General features: G+C 39.6%; 1 protein-coding gene across 1 annotated transcript; it reads left to right on the top strand.

The window, feature by feature from the left end:
- Positions 1-348: 348 nt before the first annotated feature.
- On the top strand, positions 349-17,740 carry nr1h5 (nuclear receptor subfamily 1, group H, member 5). Its single transcript, XM_046872065.1, is given in 12 exon segments — positions 349-2,224; positions 5,002-5,142; positions 8,615-8,968; positions 10,041-10,181; positions 11,777-11,887; positions 11,890-11,927; positions 12,390-12,485; positions 13,578-13,677; positions 13,775-13,891; positions 13,977-14,069; positions 15,263-15,376; positions 16,943-17,740. Coding segments are annotated over 12 exon segments (1,650 nt in total). The 5' UTR covers positions 349-2,088; the 3' UTR covers positions 17,152-17,740.
- The last annotated feature ends 684 nt before the right edge of the window (positions 17,741-18,424 follow it).

Genomic DNA, 18,424 nt, shown 5'->3' on the forward strand with positions numbered 1-18,424 from the left:
GCAGATGTGGATCCCCTCCAAGTTACGTGTTATGAGCGACTTTCCAGGTAGGACGCAAACCCTTCTCATGCTGTTCCGAGGATACCGAGGGTAGACGAGAGTCTAGTGGTTGACTGTCGAATGCTGCTGAGAGGTCCAGGATGATAGGTACAGAAGATGACAGCTTGGCTGATCGAGCAGCATGTAGTTTCTCAGAAACAGCCAAAAGGGCCGTCTCTGTGGAATGTGCTGCTTTGAAACCAGACGTGTTAGAAGCAGGAAAAATGGGTGAGCGTAAGGATTTGAGTTTGACGAGGGCCAAATTGTGACGTCTAGACGACTGGGTCAGAGCATCTCCAAAACTGCAGCTATTGTGGGCTGTTCCTGGTCTTCAGTAGTCAGTATCTATCAAAAGTGCTCAATGGAAGGAACAGTGGTGAACCTGTGACGAGATCATGGGCGGCCGAGGCTCATTGATACACGTGGGGAGTGAAGATTGGTCTGTGTGATTCGATACAACGGACAAGATTCTGTTGCTCAGATTGCTGAAGAAATTAATGCTTAATGGGTCACGACTGTTTTGGCACCAAAAAGTGGTCCAACACAATATTGGACAGGTGGTCATAATGTTATGCCTGATCGGTGTATATACTGTATAGTTTATACAGTACTGCAGGGTTATTTGCAATATATTAAAATTTACGGGTCATCCAAACGCATTTCGTCATAAGTCTGGGACTACTTGTATTTGTGCTATTATTACTGTGTGACTCGAATAACTTGAATACAAGTTGCTTTGTACATTTTTGGAAAGTTGTATCAGCTCATAACCACCTTCATTGTCAGGATCTCTTGTTTCTATCTCATCCCAGGACCTTGACATTTAGACTGTTACTGAATTTGGGTTCCATGGTCACTTATTTTATGTTTTGAGTTCGACGACTGCCCTTAGACATGTCATTTTTCTCTTTCAATACAGGGTTAAAATTCCCTGCAGTAATCGTGCGTATAAACCACATTTACCTACAGGTCTTTAAGTCTGAGATTTTTCCATGGCCTCGCTCGTATCTCGGTGCGAATTTCGCTTTTAACGGCATGACTTTACACATATAGAAAAACTTCGCATCGAGTCTTTCACGTAGGTGTAAATTCATCACAGAGGCCTCATGGCTGCTGGACCATGAGTGTCACAACTAGGAGAAAAAAAACAAAACAATTGTGGAACTCCTTTTCCTCTGCACGATTCCTGTCACAGTTGCATGTTGTTCCTGGAAAAGGCGCTCGTGTCGTTTCCCCTCATTAGCCGAGTCGCTGTCGTTAGTCTCGTGTGAGTTAGGGGAAATGGGTTGGAATGTGTGACCTAAAAAATGTCCCCCTTGCCCCCTGTAAGAGCCCACCCAGGCAGGAAGAGGGTCAGAACCCTCTGTGTGTGTGCACGCACAGTGACAGCGAGGGAGTGCGAGTGTGATTGTGTCGCCGCGATTGTGAAACTCCAGGATGGAGCGAGAAAGGCAGCAGGGCTCCACGAGGCCGCAGGAAGAGTGCAGAGATAGTGACGGCTCATCCATCAGCAGCCTGAACGGGGGCTGTTTATAAATACCGAACCGCTGGGAATGTTCTAATGAGAGCCTCGATTCAGGCGAACGAAGCCTTCGCTTTCACTCCTTTCAAGTCATGTGCATGTTGGTTTTCATTGGTGCAACGTGTGCTATTAGACGATCTCATGTTTGCCACGTGTCGACGTGAGGTGAAATCGGTGCTAAATAGATAATCCAATAAATCCCATCGTAAAGTAAATCAAATGTAATTAGTCTTAAAAAAAAAAAAAAAAATTCCTACCAGAACACTAATACACTGTTTGTATCAAGTGTATCAACATCATTCTTCTTTCTTCTATTGTTATACAGATGGTGTTTAACATCAATTTAACATCTTGTAATAAAAAATTGGTTGCTCATCTTTATTTAGTCGTGTGTGTGTGTGTGTGTGTGTTTGTGTACGTCTAGAGACGTTGTGTTGCGTGTAATGGTATGTGTTTGAGTGAACAGTTTGAATTGGGGAGAAAGCACTGTTTGTTTAGTGTGTGTGTGCGTATTTGGTAAGTGTTGGATGTCAGAGGCTGGCCCTGTGTCAGCATTACAAATGTACGGGGAGTCAAATCAAGAGAATATTGGAAGAGCCAACGCTGAGAACATCAGAGCTGGTGAGTGCTCCCAAACCCTGCAGCGTTTTAGACACATTTACGGTACATTTTTTTATTATTATTATTATTTATTGTAAGGAGACTCGATTTGTCCATGAGATGATGCTAAATGTTTGGTTCAGTCTTAAGATGGATGTAAATAAAATTCAGCTTGATGAGATAAATATAAAGAGGCTGAAGACATGAGGACGAGATGGTGTGTGGTCTTAGAGCAGCAATTTAAAGTCATTAAACAGAGGTTTAGTGTTTTTAAAGGATCAACATTATATGATATCTCGAGATATCACACCTTTTTATGGGTTTTATTTAATACTTAAAAATGTTCGTCCTATTTCGAAAAATCACTACAGTGTGTGTGTGTGTGTGTGTGTGTGTGTGTGTGTGTCTGTGTCTCAGAAGTATCTACATGTGTACTTTATAGTACTCTACACACTATATATACTCTTTACACTGAAACAGAAAAATTTTTTTTTTTTCCATTTTCTTTGTTTTTTTTTTTTTTTTGCAATTAGCTTTGTGTAATGAAATTTGTAATATCTAACGTGTGTGTGTGTGTGTGTGTGTGTGTGTGTGTGTGTATGTAATCAAAATATAACTTTTTTTATATGCTAATTGTGTGATTTATATACACAAATGAATGTGTCCCATTGGTGCAATGTATATATTTAATTATATATTATTTATTGGTTAATTGAAGGTCATTATATGGTAAAAAAATATATATATAATAATAACATAAAATAGCTGTTTTTGTAAGTAAAACTACATGATTTTATCACCATAACCAATATATTTAAAATAAAATCGTAAAAAAGGTGACTGGGATAACAAGTTTTGTATTTATTCGATTATATATATTTATTGGTTTATTAGTCGTTATTGGTTTAAAAAAATATTTGTAGTAAAAAAATTATTAACGTAAGCAATATATCTAAAATAAAATACATTTAAATAAAAATACAAAAAAAAAAAAAAAAAAAGCAAGCAAGATTACTGTGAGAACTTGGAGTTCAAGGCTGAGTAGAGATATGTGCAAAGTGTTCATGTCCAAAAGAAACCAATTAGTGCCGGTTATCTGTTCTGCCACCTCATTTTTCTCCTGCACCGTCAGAGTCATGAATCCTTAGAAAAGTGCTAATTGAGCTTTCGGGTTTTTTTCGATAGCAACCCGACGAGCGATTATCTCCTACGCTGAAATCTCTTCAGTTGACCATGGACTTTAGTCTCTTCCCCCCTCCACCAATGCAGCCTGCAAGGCCACTCTATTCTAAGAGTCTGCTTCCTGTTAGAATCCATAAACACAGCATCATAGCAGCCAAACAATGTTGTAGAGCATTAAAAGAAATAGATGATAGATATGAGATATGGATTGATCATGTCGTGTGGTTAAGTGGCACAAGGAAAAAGGACTACCGGTAGAAACTTGGTGTTTTAATGTGGTATGATATGACGAATGATGTTGAAGCCGAAAATGTTTGGAAAGTTTACCATCATTAATCTCTTTTCACTGTGTCTTCCTAAGACAACTCCTACTCCCGAAAGGTTTTGCAACACAAGACCACCCCTACCCCATCCATCCAAACACAGAAAGTGAGGCTATAGATGTTGCTATTTATGGTATTCATTAAAAAAAAAAATGAATGAAAGCTCAAGCCCTTTAACCCGCTCATCTCTCCGAGGGAGTTCAACAGTCTCACTCGTTCTCACCCTGTGCGGAGTGAAGCTGTGTGCGGGCAACCAGGCAAAGGTCTTGCTTTTTCTTCTCTTTGGATTTGCGTGGAAATGTCCTGCTAGTCATGTTGATGGATGGGGAAAGAAATAACAAAAATCCTCCCTAGATTGGGATGTAGAAATGCTAATAATGGCTCTGTCATAACTGCTCCCCCGGAATAATTAATCAAGCAAGTAGCATCACATTGGCATGGCGTTCCGTCACTATAATGTAGCAGGGATATAATGATGACTTAATGTAAAGGGTCTACAGGGTGACTATAGATCTGTTTTCTCTGTGTGTCCAGTTAGGACCTCTCTGTGTGTGTGTGTGTGTGTGTGTGTGTGTGTGATAGGGGGTTAGTTGAAGCTCCAAAATCCTAAATCCTTGGGGTCAAATATTAACTGCAGGACAAACAGAGCTGTAGCAAACAGTGAAACAGAGCAAACAGTCAGCGGCGCATCAGAGATGAGTCGTCTATCACTCTCACCTCCCATGAGACGCGCAGATCGACCGACATAGACTGTGGATCAACACACACACACACAGCAGATAAGGCATTGGAAAACAGGAAATAAACTTTCTGGTCTAATAGTTCAGCGATTTTACACCCACCTGATCATTCGATCTTTTTGTTTAATGATTGTTGACTCAAAAAATGTAAAGTCTGAACAAATAAAAGTATTGCAATATGAGCGAAACCAGCCCCAGAAAGGACTGTCTCCAAGTACAATGTTTATTTCTTGTAGCCATATCTCAGCACATTAAGGTGGCTCCAGCTGGATGTCCATCTCCAGGCCAAACCTGCAGAGACCACCAGGGACTCGGCTCTGTTTCATGAGCCGCGCTCTGAAACCGTCGCCAGAGCAGCTGTTGAGACACACGGGACTCGTTCCATCCTCTTCTCACACTCCTTATCCCATGTCTCCATGCACCCTGACCTCCTCAGGCCTCTATGATCTGTGTTTGAATCAAAAGCATAGACTAAATATAGATCCTGTAAGTCCAGACATGACGGTCTACGTCAGAGAACACTGCTCAGTTGAAAGTAAGCGATTAAGAGACTGTGTTTATGATTCATTTGTAACCATGTCCTGATTTGTTTTAGACGTGGACGTCTCTGGAAAGTGTGTGCTCGTGAAATCAGTGGAGGAGATGAGAGAGTGGATGGATCCTGAGATGGGCATGATGACTGGAGGGTTTATCTCTGGAGCAGATGCTTACGGCATTGCGGAACCGCAGTACTATGGTAAGGTTCTTCCTTTTCAACCTTCACTTTAACCATATGGAGAAAGTTATGGGAATTATGAGGGTTGGCAACACTGAAGCAAGCATCCTTGCATGGTTCTTTTGGCTTCAAGGATTGAGATATTAATTTGTTGTATACACGGGGGTGCACATTTTTATATTGGTCTATAAAAATGAAATAAAGCCTGATATTTAGCTTAAACTGATCCTGATATTTGGATTGGAACTGGATTGCGTTGATTCATTAAAAGAGCCAGATAGTAATTTCTTTGTGCTCAGGCTGGTTACATTGAATGTATTCGATTCATTGAAACAAACCAGTTCATAAGAGTCATTTGTTGTATGAGTTGCTCAGTAGCTCCTAGTTTTATAACCACGGTGACGTAAAGACTGTAGAAAGATCATTACTCATAATCTTACACTCCAGTGCTCATGTTAGTTCTCTCTCTCCAGTGTTCTGTATTGTTTAAAGACTATAATCACAGTCTTGATGTCACCCAAATGAGGATGGGTTCCCCTTTGAGTCTGGTTCCTCTCAAGGTTTCTTCCTCATAACATCTAGGGAGTTTTTCCTTGCCACAGTCACCATGGCTGCTAATCAGGGATAAATACACACCATTCAACCTTAACTGTTAATTTCTGTAAAGCTGCTTTGAGACAATGTCTGTTGTGAAAAGCGCTATAGAAATAAACTTGACTTGACTTGTTCAGACTACACTTTTAAAGAAAAACAAGATTTCTTGCCATTTTTATTGGTATGTTTTTTTTTTATGTCTTCACATTGAAGCACTGCTGCTGTAAATCGTTTAAAGGAAACTGGTTACATTTATATTTTATACAATTCGATATCAGTGTTGGGGTGGCATATAGGGTGGCAATGCGTTTTCTTAGGGTGGCAGTTGCCACCCTGTGCTACCCCAGTAGATCTGCCCCTACTTTTCTACTGTAAAGCAAAACCTGATCTACAGAAATTATGATTATGAGATCAAGATTAATTCGTTCATTGAAGCACTTTATCCTGGTCACGGGAATTTAGGGCCTATCCCAGGAATACTGGGTGTGAGACATTACCCTGAGCTCAGTATCGAACCCTGAAGCCTTGTGAGGTGTCAATGCTGCTTATTTTACCACAAGTCAACTCTAATAATTTCATATAAATATAAAAAGATCAAGCCAACTATGATGTGGAAGCAGAAAGTGGTTACATCGCACTGTGAGCAAACCGTGATCACCAACATGGGTGTTTATAGAGAACTCCAATAGTTTACAAACAGATGCGAGCTTGGTCGTGTCACACAACAAATCCCAGGCTGAACAAGATGAAAAACATCTGGGAGAAAAGGGAAGTGGGAGGCTAAGTCATTTGAATGAGATGCCTTGTCACAAATGAAGAGCGGAAAACATGAAAACCGACTGAATCCAACAAGCATTTGGATGTAGGGAATTTTTCTATTTATTAATTTGAGTTATATTTATTTATTTATTGTAGCTTTTTATTAATTTTCTCCCAACCTGATCATTATCAAATATGAATCTGGATTCATGAAACCCTGTTTGGAATACTGGTATAATAAGAATTCTGTAGTTGTCTGGAAATATGAGTGCACATGTCCAACCAGCATAGCTGTATGGCTGTGCTGGGACACAAAGGGATCGTAAACCTGAAAGAAAATGCAAGAAACTGAAAAGATTTTATGAGCTGTGTTTAAACTGCATTAAATAGTTGCATAAGGGAAAAATGGATTGACACAATTCAGTCTTCATAACTGAGGGCAATGCGATTCGCATCTCGATGCATAGCCAATAATACAAAACATTTAAAGATACATATGAAGCAGCTTCCGATAGGATGCGATTCACCGCCAATACCATGAAGTGTGATGTGTCTTTGCTTCAACACATCGGATTCGAAGTAATACGATTCAAAGAAAAAAATATGATGCTATACAATTCAGTATTTCTACAGATAGTTCGCTTTTATTTCTTTGGTTCAGACAGACAGCAATTCATCAATTTACTTCTAAAGCATGTTTTTTTCCAGAAACAGACTTTGTAGTGCAAAAAAAAAAAAAGAAAAAAGATTAAATAAAACCAGACATTCTTTTTCCTGTTCTGTCTCCAAGAAAATGCAGCTCTACCTCTGCCATGTTAATCTATATTTGGTTGACGCTCATATTCTCGTAGCAGCAGTGGTGCTGAGAGAACACGCTTAAGAAACAGTCTAGTGAGGAGAAATCAATCTACATATAAAATATTGGTCACTTTCTAAATAATAAAAGTATCGCACATCTACAAATAACGAAAGTTATTTTTTTTACAGATACAACTATTTTAAAAAATTATGCATCGCAGAACAAATGCCAACTTTTTAAATCAATGCATCACATCATTAAGGTTTATGGCAATGCACTGCTGTGAATTGCTGAATCTTACCATCCCTAATAGATTGTTTTATGCTTTTTGAGAGTTTTGCCATTCGTTTCCTAGTACAAGGAACTGTCAAAATGCTCTGTGCTAATCACACATATAAAACAGATGTGGTAGACAAAGATAAGGTTGACAGGATGCCAAAATATTCTGCTAAGTTTGCATCCAAACAGAAAACCGCCTCTGGATCTACCTGTTTATGTCATGTTGATAAACAGCTTTATTTCTACTGCGTTTTCCACATTTTCTTTTAATCGGCAGTTTCTGTCTGCAACATGTAGGTGTGAATCATAGCAATCCTGTCTCTCTGCACAGATGTGTTTTAGAAGGAGTGCCAGCAGTAACACATGTTTTCTCCGTGGAACACTTTGTGAAATGTTGCACAAAAGCCCAAGCCCGTTCTCATAAGGCTGACGCTGTCTTTATCGATTCAGCCCGATTATAATAGATCAAAACTAATATCACAGAGCTCCTCAGCTGCATCCGGTTTCCAGAGTCGCTCAGTGGTTCACAAGGTCTTGCTCCTTTCATTGTCCCATTGGTCTCATTAAAGTCATCGGATAATTCCTAAATCACAGACTGTCGATGTGCATTGTGTTCCATTTCTTTCCACACCGTCAGTGGCCTCCTTTTGCGCATCCCATTGTGCCGACTTTTTAAGTACATGTGTAAGAAAGGATTCCTATTCAGTTGTTTTTTTTTAAAAGGCCAGAACACCGAGCAGCAGTCGTCATTAATGCACCTTTTCGTTGATCAACAACAACAGCAGCAGTCGTCATTGACCAGTGGCCATTCGACATCGTACAACCTGTTACTCAGCACTGACCGTTCAGCAGTGGTCACTTAGCAGTGGCCTTTCAGCATGCATTCTGCATCACACAACCTACCGAACAGCAGCTAACAGAAGACAGCAAGAATCACCTCATATACAATCTATTCTATAGAGAGGAAAACTTCCCAACATTTGGTCCTTCCAGCCAGATAGAAAAACTTCCTAACAATATGAAAACGTTCCTACACCATATGAATTTCTTTACTTTTCACAGATGTGCTGGTGGATCCGCTAGGATATTCATACCAGGATTTGGATCTACAGGCTTTTCCCTACAACCAGCAACACTACAATCCAGCAAACATGCAGGTCTCTTTGTACGGACCACCCAACTCTCAACCATGTAACCCAGCCTACCCGTACAGCCCGCAGTGTCCGGAGCCTCCATGCCAAGTGGACCTAGAACTACACAGGCAGGCGAGAGGCACCATAGGTACAACCCCTGGAATGAAGCGACCCAGACTGGGGCCTGGAGCTCGGGTCAAGGGTCAGGATGAACTGTGCGTGGTGTGTGGGGACAAAGCTTCAGGATACCACTACAATGCTCTGACCTGTGAAGGCTGCAAAGGTGATAAATTGATTTGTGCTTGAATTAAAAAAGTTTTTAATGGTATTTAATGAATTTATGGACTATTGCTGTGTAATTTTTTTTAGACTTACTTAAAAAAAAAAAAAAGATTCATAATTTTCAACCTAAATTACAATATAATCTGTATATATCTGCAAAACATATTGCTATATATATATATATATATATTCAGAACTGTTTCACTTTTTTAATTCTGTTATGATGCAGCTTGATACTACAATTGTTCAGATTTTTTTCCCTCATTAATCTATATTTTGTAACCTGTAATAATTCTAGAAAATTTGTAAAAATTTCTAAATATCACAAGTACATAAGTATTCCGATCGGATGAAACAAAGATTTGTCCCCAATTTTAAATGTTATGTCTGGAGGAAACCAGGCATCGGTCATCACCTGCCCAACAGGAAACCATGGTAGTGGTAGCATCATGCTGTGTGGGTGTTTTTCTGCATCAGGGACAGGACAAGTGGTCAAGGTTGAGGGAAAGAATGGAGCAAAGTACAGAGATATGTTTAATAAAAACCTATTCCACAGCATTTAGGACCTCAGACTTTGCCAGGTTCACCTTTCTACATAACAACAACCCTAAACACACAGCCAAGACAACACAGGAGTGACTAGAGTCCTAGAGTGGCCCAGCCAGAGCCCCGACTTTAACCCTATTAGACATCTCTGTAGAGACCTGAAATGGCTGTCCACTGATGGTCCTCATCCAACCAGACCTAGCTTGAGAGGATTTGCCATGAAGAATGACAGAAAATCCCCCAATCTAGGTCTGCAAAGCCTGTAGTTTCATAACCAAAAAGACTCAAGGCTGTAATTGCTACTAAAGGTGCTTCATCTAAGCACTGAGTTAAGGATCTGATACTTATGTACTTATTATTTTGGCGATTAGTAATTCACTTTTCTGTATTCAGTATCTATGCTATGACTATTATATCTCACTGTAATTGTCACATGATAACCAAGTCATCTTGTACTACCATTAAACATTTCTAAAATAACTGCAATAGATTCTACATAAAGGGAACTGCTCTTGTGTTCTTTATAGGTTTCTTTAGGCGCAGCGTCACCAAGAAGGCTGTGTATCGTTGTAAGAGTGGCGGCAGCTGTGAGATGGACATGTACATGCGTCGCAAGTGCCAAGACTGCCGACTGCGCAAGTGTCGAGCCGTCGGCATGCTTGCCGAGTGTGAGTGACAGGCTGTGTTCCTACAGCTCATGAAGGATTGATGACGTAACGGGTAAAACAAAACAGGGTGTGGTTTTATAGGAAAATAATCAGTTTCGATGTGATGCAGCCCGAAGTCGTTCTTACCTTTTGAAGGGGATCGTCTTATAGTATTATATTTAAAGATATTTTACTTCCTGTGTCAGATTGTAGGCCTTCAAGACTGGATGAGGACAGAATCTGCAGTCTTGTTGCACTGATTTGTTATTGTGAACCGTATAGTGTTAGGCTATCGACTGTGCTGGATTTATGCCTGGCCTCCTCTTAGTCAAAATGAACAAAATCTAAAGTGATTTCATGCAAGAAGTAATAAGGATACAGTGCCAAATGAATTAGTTGTTTCCCCTCTCTGAGCTACATTACAGCTTGGGGTTTAATGATTTATAATAAAAAAGATTTAAATGATTGATCTAGCATGCATAGAAATTGGCTTTATGTTACATATCAGCTTTAGCAAACTATGTATGTTATATGAAATATCTACATAAATTGGATTGAGGCAATTCTATAATAGAGGTGCTCTTTGTGAGTGTAAAATTCCTGACTATTGCTAGGTATGGTTTCCCAGCTCACCTCTACCCCATCCAATATTATAATAACCTTTGCTGACTAAACATAATTTGTATAGAGGATCATTCCCCTCACAGCCATGACACTGACATAATAGGATGCGTCATGCTGGCACAAGTATATCAGGTGCAGCAGCATTGCTGTGTTTATTAAGAGGACTTTTACCACAAACTGGTAATGCCAGTACTTTTATACTTATACCTGTATGATTGGTTTTTCTGATAGAGGGGCCAGTGCGTTCATTATATTATTTTTGAGGCAAGAGGTTGCCCAGGATCACACACCTCTGGTGGGCGACTACTGTCTGAAGTCCGCTGTCTATCCATACTCAATAATCTTGCCCTTTACAGTACCTAATAAGCTAGTTTGGGTTCCAAATGGTTTCCAATAACCATTTATAAATAAAGCCAGCTATAGATTTATAATACTCCTTTGCTACTTTGTTGGTTTGTTTAACTGGAGTCCTGGTTTGAATCTTTTTTTTTCATAAAGTGCCATTGTTAGCTAGGAAGTGAATGTTTTGTCCTTAAAGTTGATGTGTTGGAAGTGGGAAAAATGGGCAAATGTAAGGATTTGAGTGAGTTTGATGAGGGCCAAATTGTGATGGTTAGACAAATGGGTCAGAGCATCTCCAAAGCTGCAGCTCTTGTGGGATGTGACTGGTCTGCAGTGCTCAGTATCTATTAAAAGTGCTCCAAGGAAGGAACAGTGGTAACCTGGCGACAGGGTCACGGGTGGCCGAGGCTCATTGATGCACGTGGGGAGTGAAGGCTGGTCCGTGTGGTCCGACCCAACAGACGAACTTCTGTAGCTCAAATTGCTACAGGAGAAGTTCAAGCTGTTAATGCTCAACGGGTCAGGACTGTTTTGGCCCTGAATGTAGGTAGCTAATAAACTGGCCACTTGGTGCATGTGTATATTTGCTAAAGCATGGAACAGAATAAGAATGACTTGTGATGTTCAGCTGCTTGATTCTGTCTCAACAGGTCTGCTGACTGAGGTGCAATGCCAGTCAAAGAGGTTACGAAAGGGGGCCAAGCACAGAGGAGACTCACTTTCAATGCTCGTTGCTGAGGACGAGGAAAGCAATGAAAGCAAAATGTGTCCTCTACCAGCAGACTACCTGCACCAGCACGGGTATGAGCTACTTTTCTGAAGGTCCTTAGAGGTGCACAGACAATTGTGGAATTTGTCAGCGTATCCTACTTTATCAATTGAACTTAATAGTGGGAAAATCCCTGCTATTTAAACACATTGATTCACACCTCTGGCGTCTTGACACCAAGATTCAGAGATGTGTACTGGTAATCAACTGCAACATTGGCTTCCTTTACACTGCCATCACACCATGTTTCCTTAATTTAGGTTGCTAATTCACACCAGCAGACCCCACAGTGTCACAGCTGTAAATCACACAGTTTTAGATAGCAGTAATTCACTGATGAAGCCTCTCGGATAAGTGGCAAAACATATTCAAGACTGAATAATAGTCTCACTGCATACACTTGTCACTTCCACAAGACAGAATTGCATAAGTCATTTTGATTATTTTTATATTTATGCCTTTAAATGCCGTGTATGGATTTTTGTGTGCTTAAGGTGCCATCAGGATTGTCCAGAGAGCAGAAATGTGTCCTGAACAGAATTGTGGAAGCTTATCGTCGGTGCAGAGCTCAAGATGGCACTCGCTTCCGGGTGTGTATGTCAGCATGGCTTTAGCGTGTACCATTGCAAAAAGTCACTGATTAAGCCCAATCCCAGGCTAGCATGTTTAGCATAATCACCACCAGGGCCATAGCTAATAGTGATAGTTATTTTATGAGCAATTTGTGTTGTGCAGGTCTTTCAAAAGCTAAATTAAAAAGCTGGGTGTCACAAAATGGTCTTAACTTTTATCATAACAACACAAAAGTAATTAGCACAAAAAAAGCACACAAAAAAAGCAAAAATTAATAAAGGTATACAGTGTAATGGTAGGCTAATATTGTGGACCACAAATATAAAAAAAACCCCTCTCTTACTACTATTCTACCTCTATCTTCTCTACTTTGTGAATATCAAACCCATGTGCAATCTTTTTTCTTTAACTAACTGGACAATAACTGCACTAATATATCACTTTATGACGTACACCAACCAGGCATAACATTATGACATTATAACATTGTGAACGGTGAAGTGAATAAACACTGATTATCTCTTCCTCATAGCACCTGTTAATGGGTGTGATATATTAAGCAGCAAGTGAACATTTTATCCAGTGATGCATTTGGGGAGCTCCTGTAGCTCCAATTACTGAAGAAGTTATTGCTGTTAGTGTTCAACCGGTTTCAACCAGGACTGTTATGGCAGCAAAAGAGGGACCAACACAATATTTGGCATGTGGCCATAATGTTATGCTTGATCTTTGTGTATGTCAATGTGTACTACTTCTATTCTTGGTCATTTAGATTAGTGTTAGTAATCATGTTTGTATTGGTCTTGATCAATCCAGCATTGTTGTGCAGTTGCTGTATGCTAATTGCATTTTGTTGGTTTACTCTAAACGGAAACAAATTCTTTGTATGCTCAGGCATAAGGCAAAAAAAGGTGATTCTGATTCAATAAACCCTGGTAGTAATTAGTTTTTGCTCTTGGAGTTTTCCATATTTAACATTTCTGGCTTCAGTTCCATGTTCTAATATACCGTAGTTCATAAGTTAAAAATTGGCACTCAAAAGACCACAATAAAATTATGTTTGGAAAAATTTTTTCCCAGGAACTGATAATATCACTATCTCATTTCAGGTGTCCCAGTGGTCCAGTTTACTAGATGGTACTGATGGTTTGACTGACTTAACCTCTCTCGAAATAGAAAGACTCCTGCAGTTCTCGAAGAGCATACCTGGTCCGACATGTCTCTTTCCACAGAATCAGAAACGGTACAAATCAAATACCGTCATAACGGGAATGATTACCTAATCTGCATTTGTTTGCTTGTTCAGGTTTTGAGCTCTTGGACAGTGCTGATCAGAGCATTCTTCTCTCCGGCTCGTCTGTGGAGGTCATGTTCCTGCTCTTGGCTCAACAGTTTACTGAGAATCCACCCCTGCACAGCTCATGTAAGGCTGCATTGATTCGTGTACTCTCTACAAACAAGCAAAACATGTATATCTAGTCATTAATGTTGAGCCTCTTTCTCATCAGCTCTGTATCCTGGAGGTCCAAGTGGTTACAGCCACAGCTGGGTGAAAACCTCAGAGTCTAAGGCCAGCAGTCAGGAGATGATATTAAATTCAGGTATCTGCTGCTGTGAAATGTTTTATTTTGTGTTATGCAGTAAAAAATAATAGTTTTTTTTTTTTTAATGAATTAGATAATAGGATGCTCAAGCATGTTAGCTAGATGATGTACCTGCTGTACCTAATGTTAATTAGTGTGTTACAGCCTTCAGTACCTTACTTGTCACAGTAAGATGCCTTACCTAACACTGACCAGCTTGATAGCCAGAGTAGTAACTGCTTACCTGGCAACAATACTGTGTTTAGCGAATGCTGCTGTCAGTTTTGCAACAAATGCAACTTTAATTTTTATTATACTGGCATACACTATATGGACAAACATATTGGGACATGACTTTTCCAGCCATATGTGGTTCTTCCCCAAACTGTCACCTGGATGAAGTAGTGTTACATTTTCCCTACACTTGAACTAGAAGATCCGAACCTGTTCCAGCATGACAAATATTTATGGCTTTGTGCACAGGGGCTATGTTTTACATGGGTAGAAAGTATGTGTAAGATCTTGAGTGGCCTGCTATAGTGCTCAGACCTCTGAACACCGTTGGGATAAATGAGAACGTTGACTGCACCCCAGGCCATCTCACATCACCTACAGCAGTACCTTTCAATCTTTTGGTTGAATGAGCACAAGTCTCCACAAACACACTCCAAAATCTAAAACATCTCCCCAGAAAAGTGGTTAATTTAAATGCAAATTTGGACTAAATGTGGAAAGAGATGTTTAAAAAAGATCATACAAAATCGTATGACCAGGCGTCCACAATTTTTTGTCCATATAGTGTAACTGACATAGTGAAAATAAAAAAATGAGCTTGTCTTAAGGTATCTTGATCAAAAGATATCTGTGCTCTATTGATCCTAAAGGGGAGAAAATGGGGGAAATCTAGCTAGCTAGTTACCTGCATCTTGGCCAACTGTTTATACAATATAATATTTAGCTTGATGTTATATTGCTTGTTTTATATGAATACTTGATCTTGCTACTTCTGAGATTTATTAACACAACACTTGTTTTAAATAATGACTAGTTATAACTCACTGTTGCGGAAGTAACATTATCTTAGCTAGCTGCTAGCTCCAATCTTTACATAAAAAATGCAATTTATTATGTTTAGCTCTTTAACACAGCGACAGCCAGGAAAAACATTAACAGCAGAAACTGTCCTATTTCTGGTCTTGTTCTGTGGGCAGGGATGAGTGAGGAACTCGTGGGTCCTGTACTGAATTTCTTCCACAGTATGGCAGCCATCTCAGTGACGGATGCTGAATACGCTCTTCTCGTTGCTACTTCAGTGCTGTGTTCAGGTCTGGAGGCTTCACATAATACTAGATGTTGTACTAATATCTTTCAAAGAGTTTTCAAAACTTTGTGTTGCTTCTGTACACCAAATAATCTGTAGGATTGATGCTTATTTATTTAATTACATCAAATATTTGTTAGATTTTTCCATCACGGCAGCTCTAATGGTATTCCTGATAAACAGGACTATTTTCATACAATAGTCCCAAATTGTTTGATTCGATTTATGATAGCAAGTTTGCTAGAAAAATAAAAGAACGACTGATGCAGATTGAGAAAAAACTGTGGTAGATGTTATTGTTCATTAACATTAATAATAAAGATTGATAATGTTAATGAACAATAACATCTACCACAGTCTCCAGTAGCAGCGCTTTGTAACGATCAGTAAAAGGACTCTGGGTTTTTCTTGATCTGCATCAGTCATTCTTTTCTTTTTCTAGCAAACTTGCTATTAGTATAAATGAAATCAAACAATTTGGTACTATTGTATGAAAAACAGTCCTGTTTATGATTGTGCATGCAGCACCAGTATGCATTACACGAGCCCCTTTTCGTTTCCTCAGAGCACAACTCAAAATGATTTATACATTTTCATAAGTTTTTTCTTTTCTTTTCTGTTGACGCTGCAAAAATGAATGTGTAGTTTATAGTCACTTGTACAGTCATTACTTCAGATGATGCTGCAAACCATGACATCCGGTTTTCTTCCCACTGTCATGAAACTAGAAGCATAACGGGGTCTGTTGAACCGATTGCATTTTGACTGTATGGTTTTTAATGGTGCAATCCAAAATGAAACGTTTTCATTCCTGGCCCAAAAAATATGGGCCAAACATAAAATGGTAAAATATTAGGCTTTTAATGGTCTTAATAATAAACCATAGGTCAGAAAATGATCACAAATGAAACTAATGCATTCTTGGGAGCTCCTGTGTCATATTGCAATGAATGCAATGAACACACACACACACACGAACACAAAAGTGTATGAGTGTGTAAAATTTTCAATAATATATTGTCTGGGACATTATTTTTGGCCTGTCAGGGTCTAATCAAAGGCATGATGAGAAGCTCATAAATGGAGATCTGGAAAGCTTTTTTATTTTAATTGAAGGAATAATGCAATACACTGTGAAACATAAAACTGGTGGACTGAAGGAATGCAGTTACACTCCTTTTCTCATTTTGAAAGAACAAATAGTCTCACCATCCCTAAGCAACTTATGAACAGAAGTACAGTGTACAGTGTAATGAAATCACTTTAACAGTCTCGTCATCACGTCAACAAATTGGTTTCCGTTTCAAATAAAACTGTTTCCACTGAGCCCTTTGGTGTAAATCTGATATTTACACACACACACAATTTTCTGACCAGGACTTTGTTGTTAAGCCCATTCAAGCTTTATATTTTTGCCATTTTGGGTTTGGCTCTTTTCCTTTTTGCTCAGGAGTGTAGACATTTAATCCGATTTATATTCATTATTCTTATTCACACAAATCAAAGAACGGCATTCCATTAAACCTCACAAGGATATTTTTCCCCTTTCCTATGTGTATGTATGATGCAGACAGACCATATCTGCGTGCCATGAGCTGTGTAGAGAACCTGCAGGAATTTGTTCTGGAGCTGCTCTCGAAGGTGTGCAGGAACGGGCAGGGTACGACTCACGGGCCGTGCCGCTTCGCCAGGCTGCTCGGTCGCCTCACGGAGGTGAGGACGCTGCACCACAACCACCTCACACTCCGACCCCAGCAGATGTGGGACATGCAGCATTGAGACTTACTACTCAGAAAGACTACGTGGTCAGTTGCCGGGTTTATAAACATTCAGATCGTGCACAGAAAACGTGCTGTTCTTCAGGATGCGGCACAAACCAGAAGCTCTGCGTTCTTCCTCGGCTGTGATTTATGGAAATGGACTTCAAAGACACTGCAGTTTTTAATAGTAGACAAATTCATTGTGATATATTCCTGTACAAACTTATTTTGATTTGGAGTTGCATTTATTTTTTTTCATACATTTCAGGCCTGAAATACACAAAGCTTTCTAAAGCCGTCGTCTGTTATATTCGAAACGAATTTCAGTTTTCTTAATGCAAGTCTGTACCAAAAGTGTATCTCAAACTTCTTGTTGTAGTACATGTTCTTGAGGTATTCACGAAGGGTGTTCAAGTCAAACCGGGACTTTTGAGTTTATAAAATAAAGGAACAAATTTCTTTTGTAAAACAAGGAGTGGAAACTGCATTTATTTTTTGACACAATCCCTTATACCATCCTAGGACAGCCTGCTTCACTTTGTCAGGGAACCACCAGGACGTCATTGACGGTCATCTTTGAAACGTTTTCTCCATTCAAATACTGTAGATGGGCATCTCATTAACCGCACTGCCTTCGTTCACAAGAACCTGCATCGCCACACACTTTTGTCTGCCATCTTGATAAACGGTCTCTGGACCGGCCCGTGACGTGTGCCGCCTATCGCTATTAGGACACACTGGCCACTTACTACTTTATGTAGTACTGCCATGCAAGCGTCACTTTTTTTAAACCTGTACAATTCAAAATTGACAAACACCGCTTGTAATTTTAGCGCCCTCTGTTATCTGCGGAGGGAACTGCAATCTTAAAAAAAAAAAACAGCGATGCAATGAATTTTGTTATAAAAAAAAAAAAAAAGTATTTCTGACTAAAAGCTACAATGCAGATGGCATCCAAGTCCAACAATTTACCCATGCATCTACCAAGAGAGATCACCTCGGTAGGGTGTTCCTTCATGTGAATGGGAAGACGAAAACGTAAACAAGGCTTTTCCAGCAATTTACTCCAGTACTGAGAAATCATGAGCAATGCAATGAAGGTTTTGCTTTTCAGTGCGGTAAATTCTCTGCATCAATACTGTATTTTATTTCTATTTCCACAGACGTCATTGCCTTTTCTTGCTGCCGGGCCATTTTAACACTCACGAGTCCCATTTTGGGAATCTACAAGTAGGCAGATTCTAAAAATTCCTAGATTTTACTAGATTGGAAACAGCCAAAGATATTCCTGT

The sequence above is a fragment of the Silurus meridionalis genome, chromosome 17, assembly GCF_014805685.1.
Source record: "Silurus meridionalis isolate SWU-2019-XX chromosome 17, ASM1480568v1, whole genome shotgun sequence".
Taxonomy (NCBI): Eukaryota; Metazoa; Chordata; class Actinopteri; order Siluriformes; family Siluridae; genus Silurus; species Silurus meridionalis.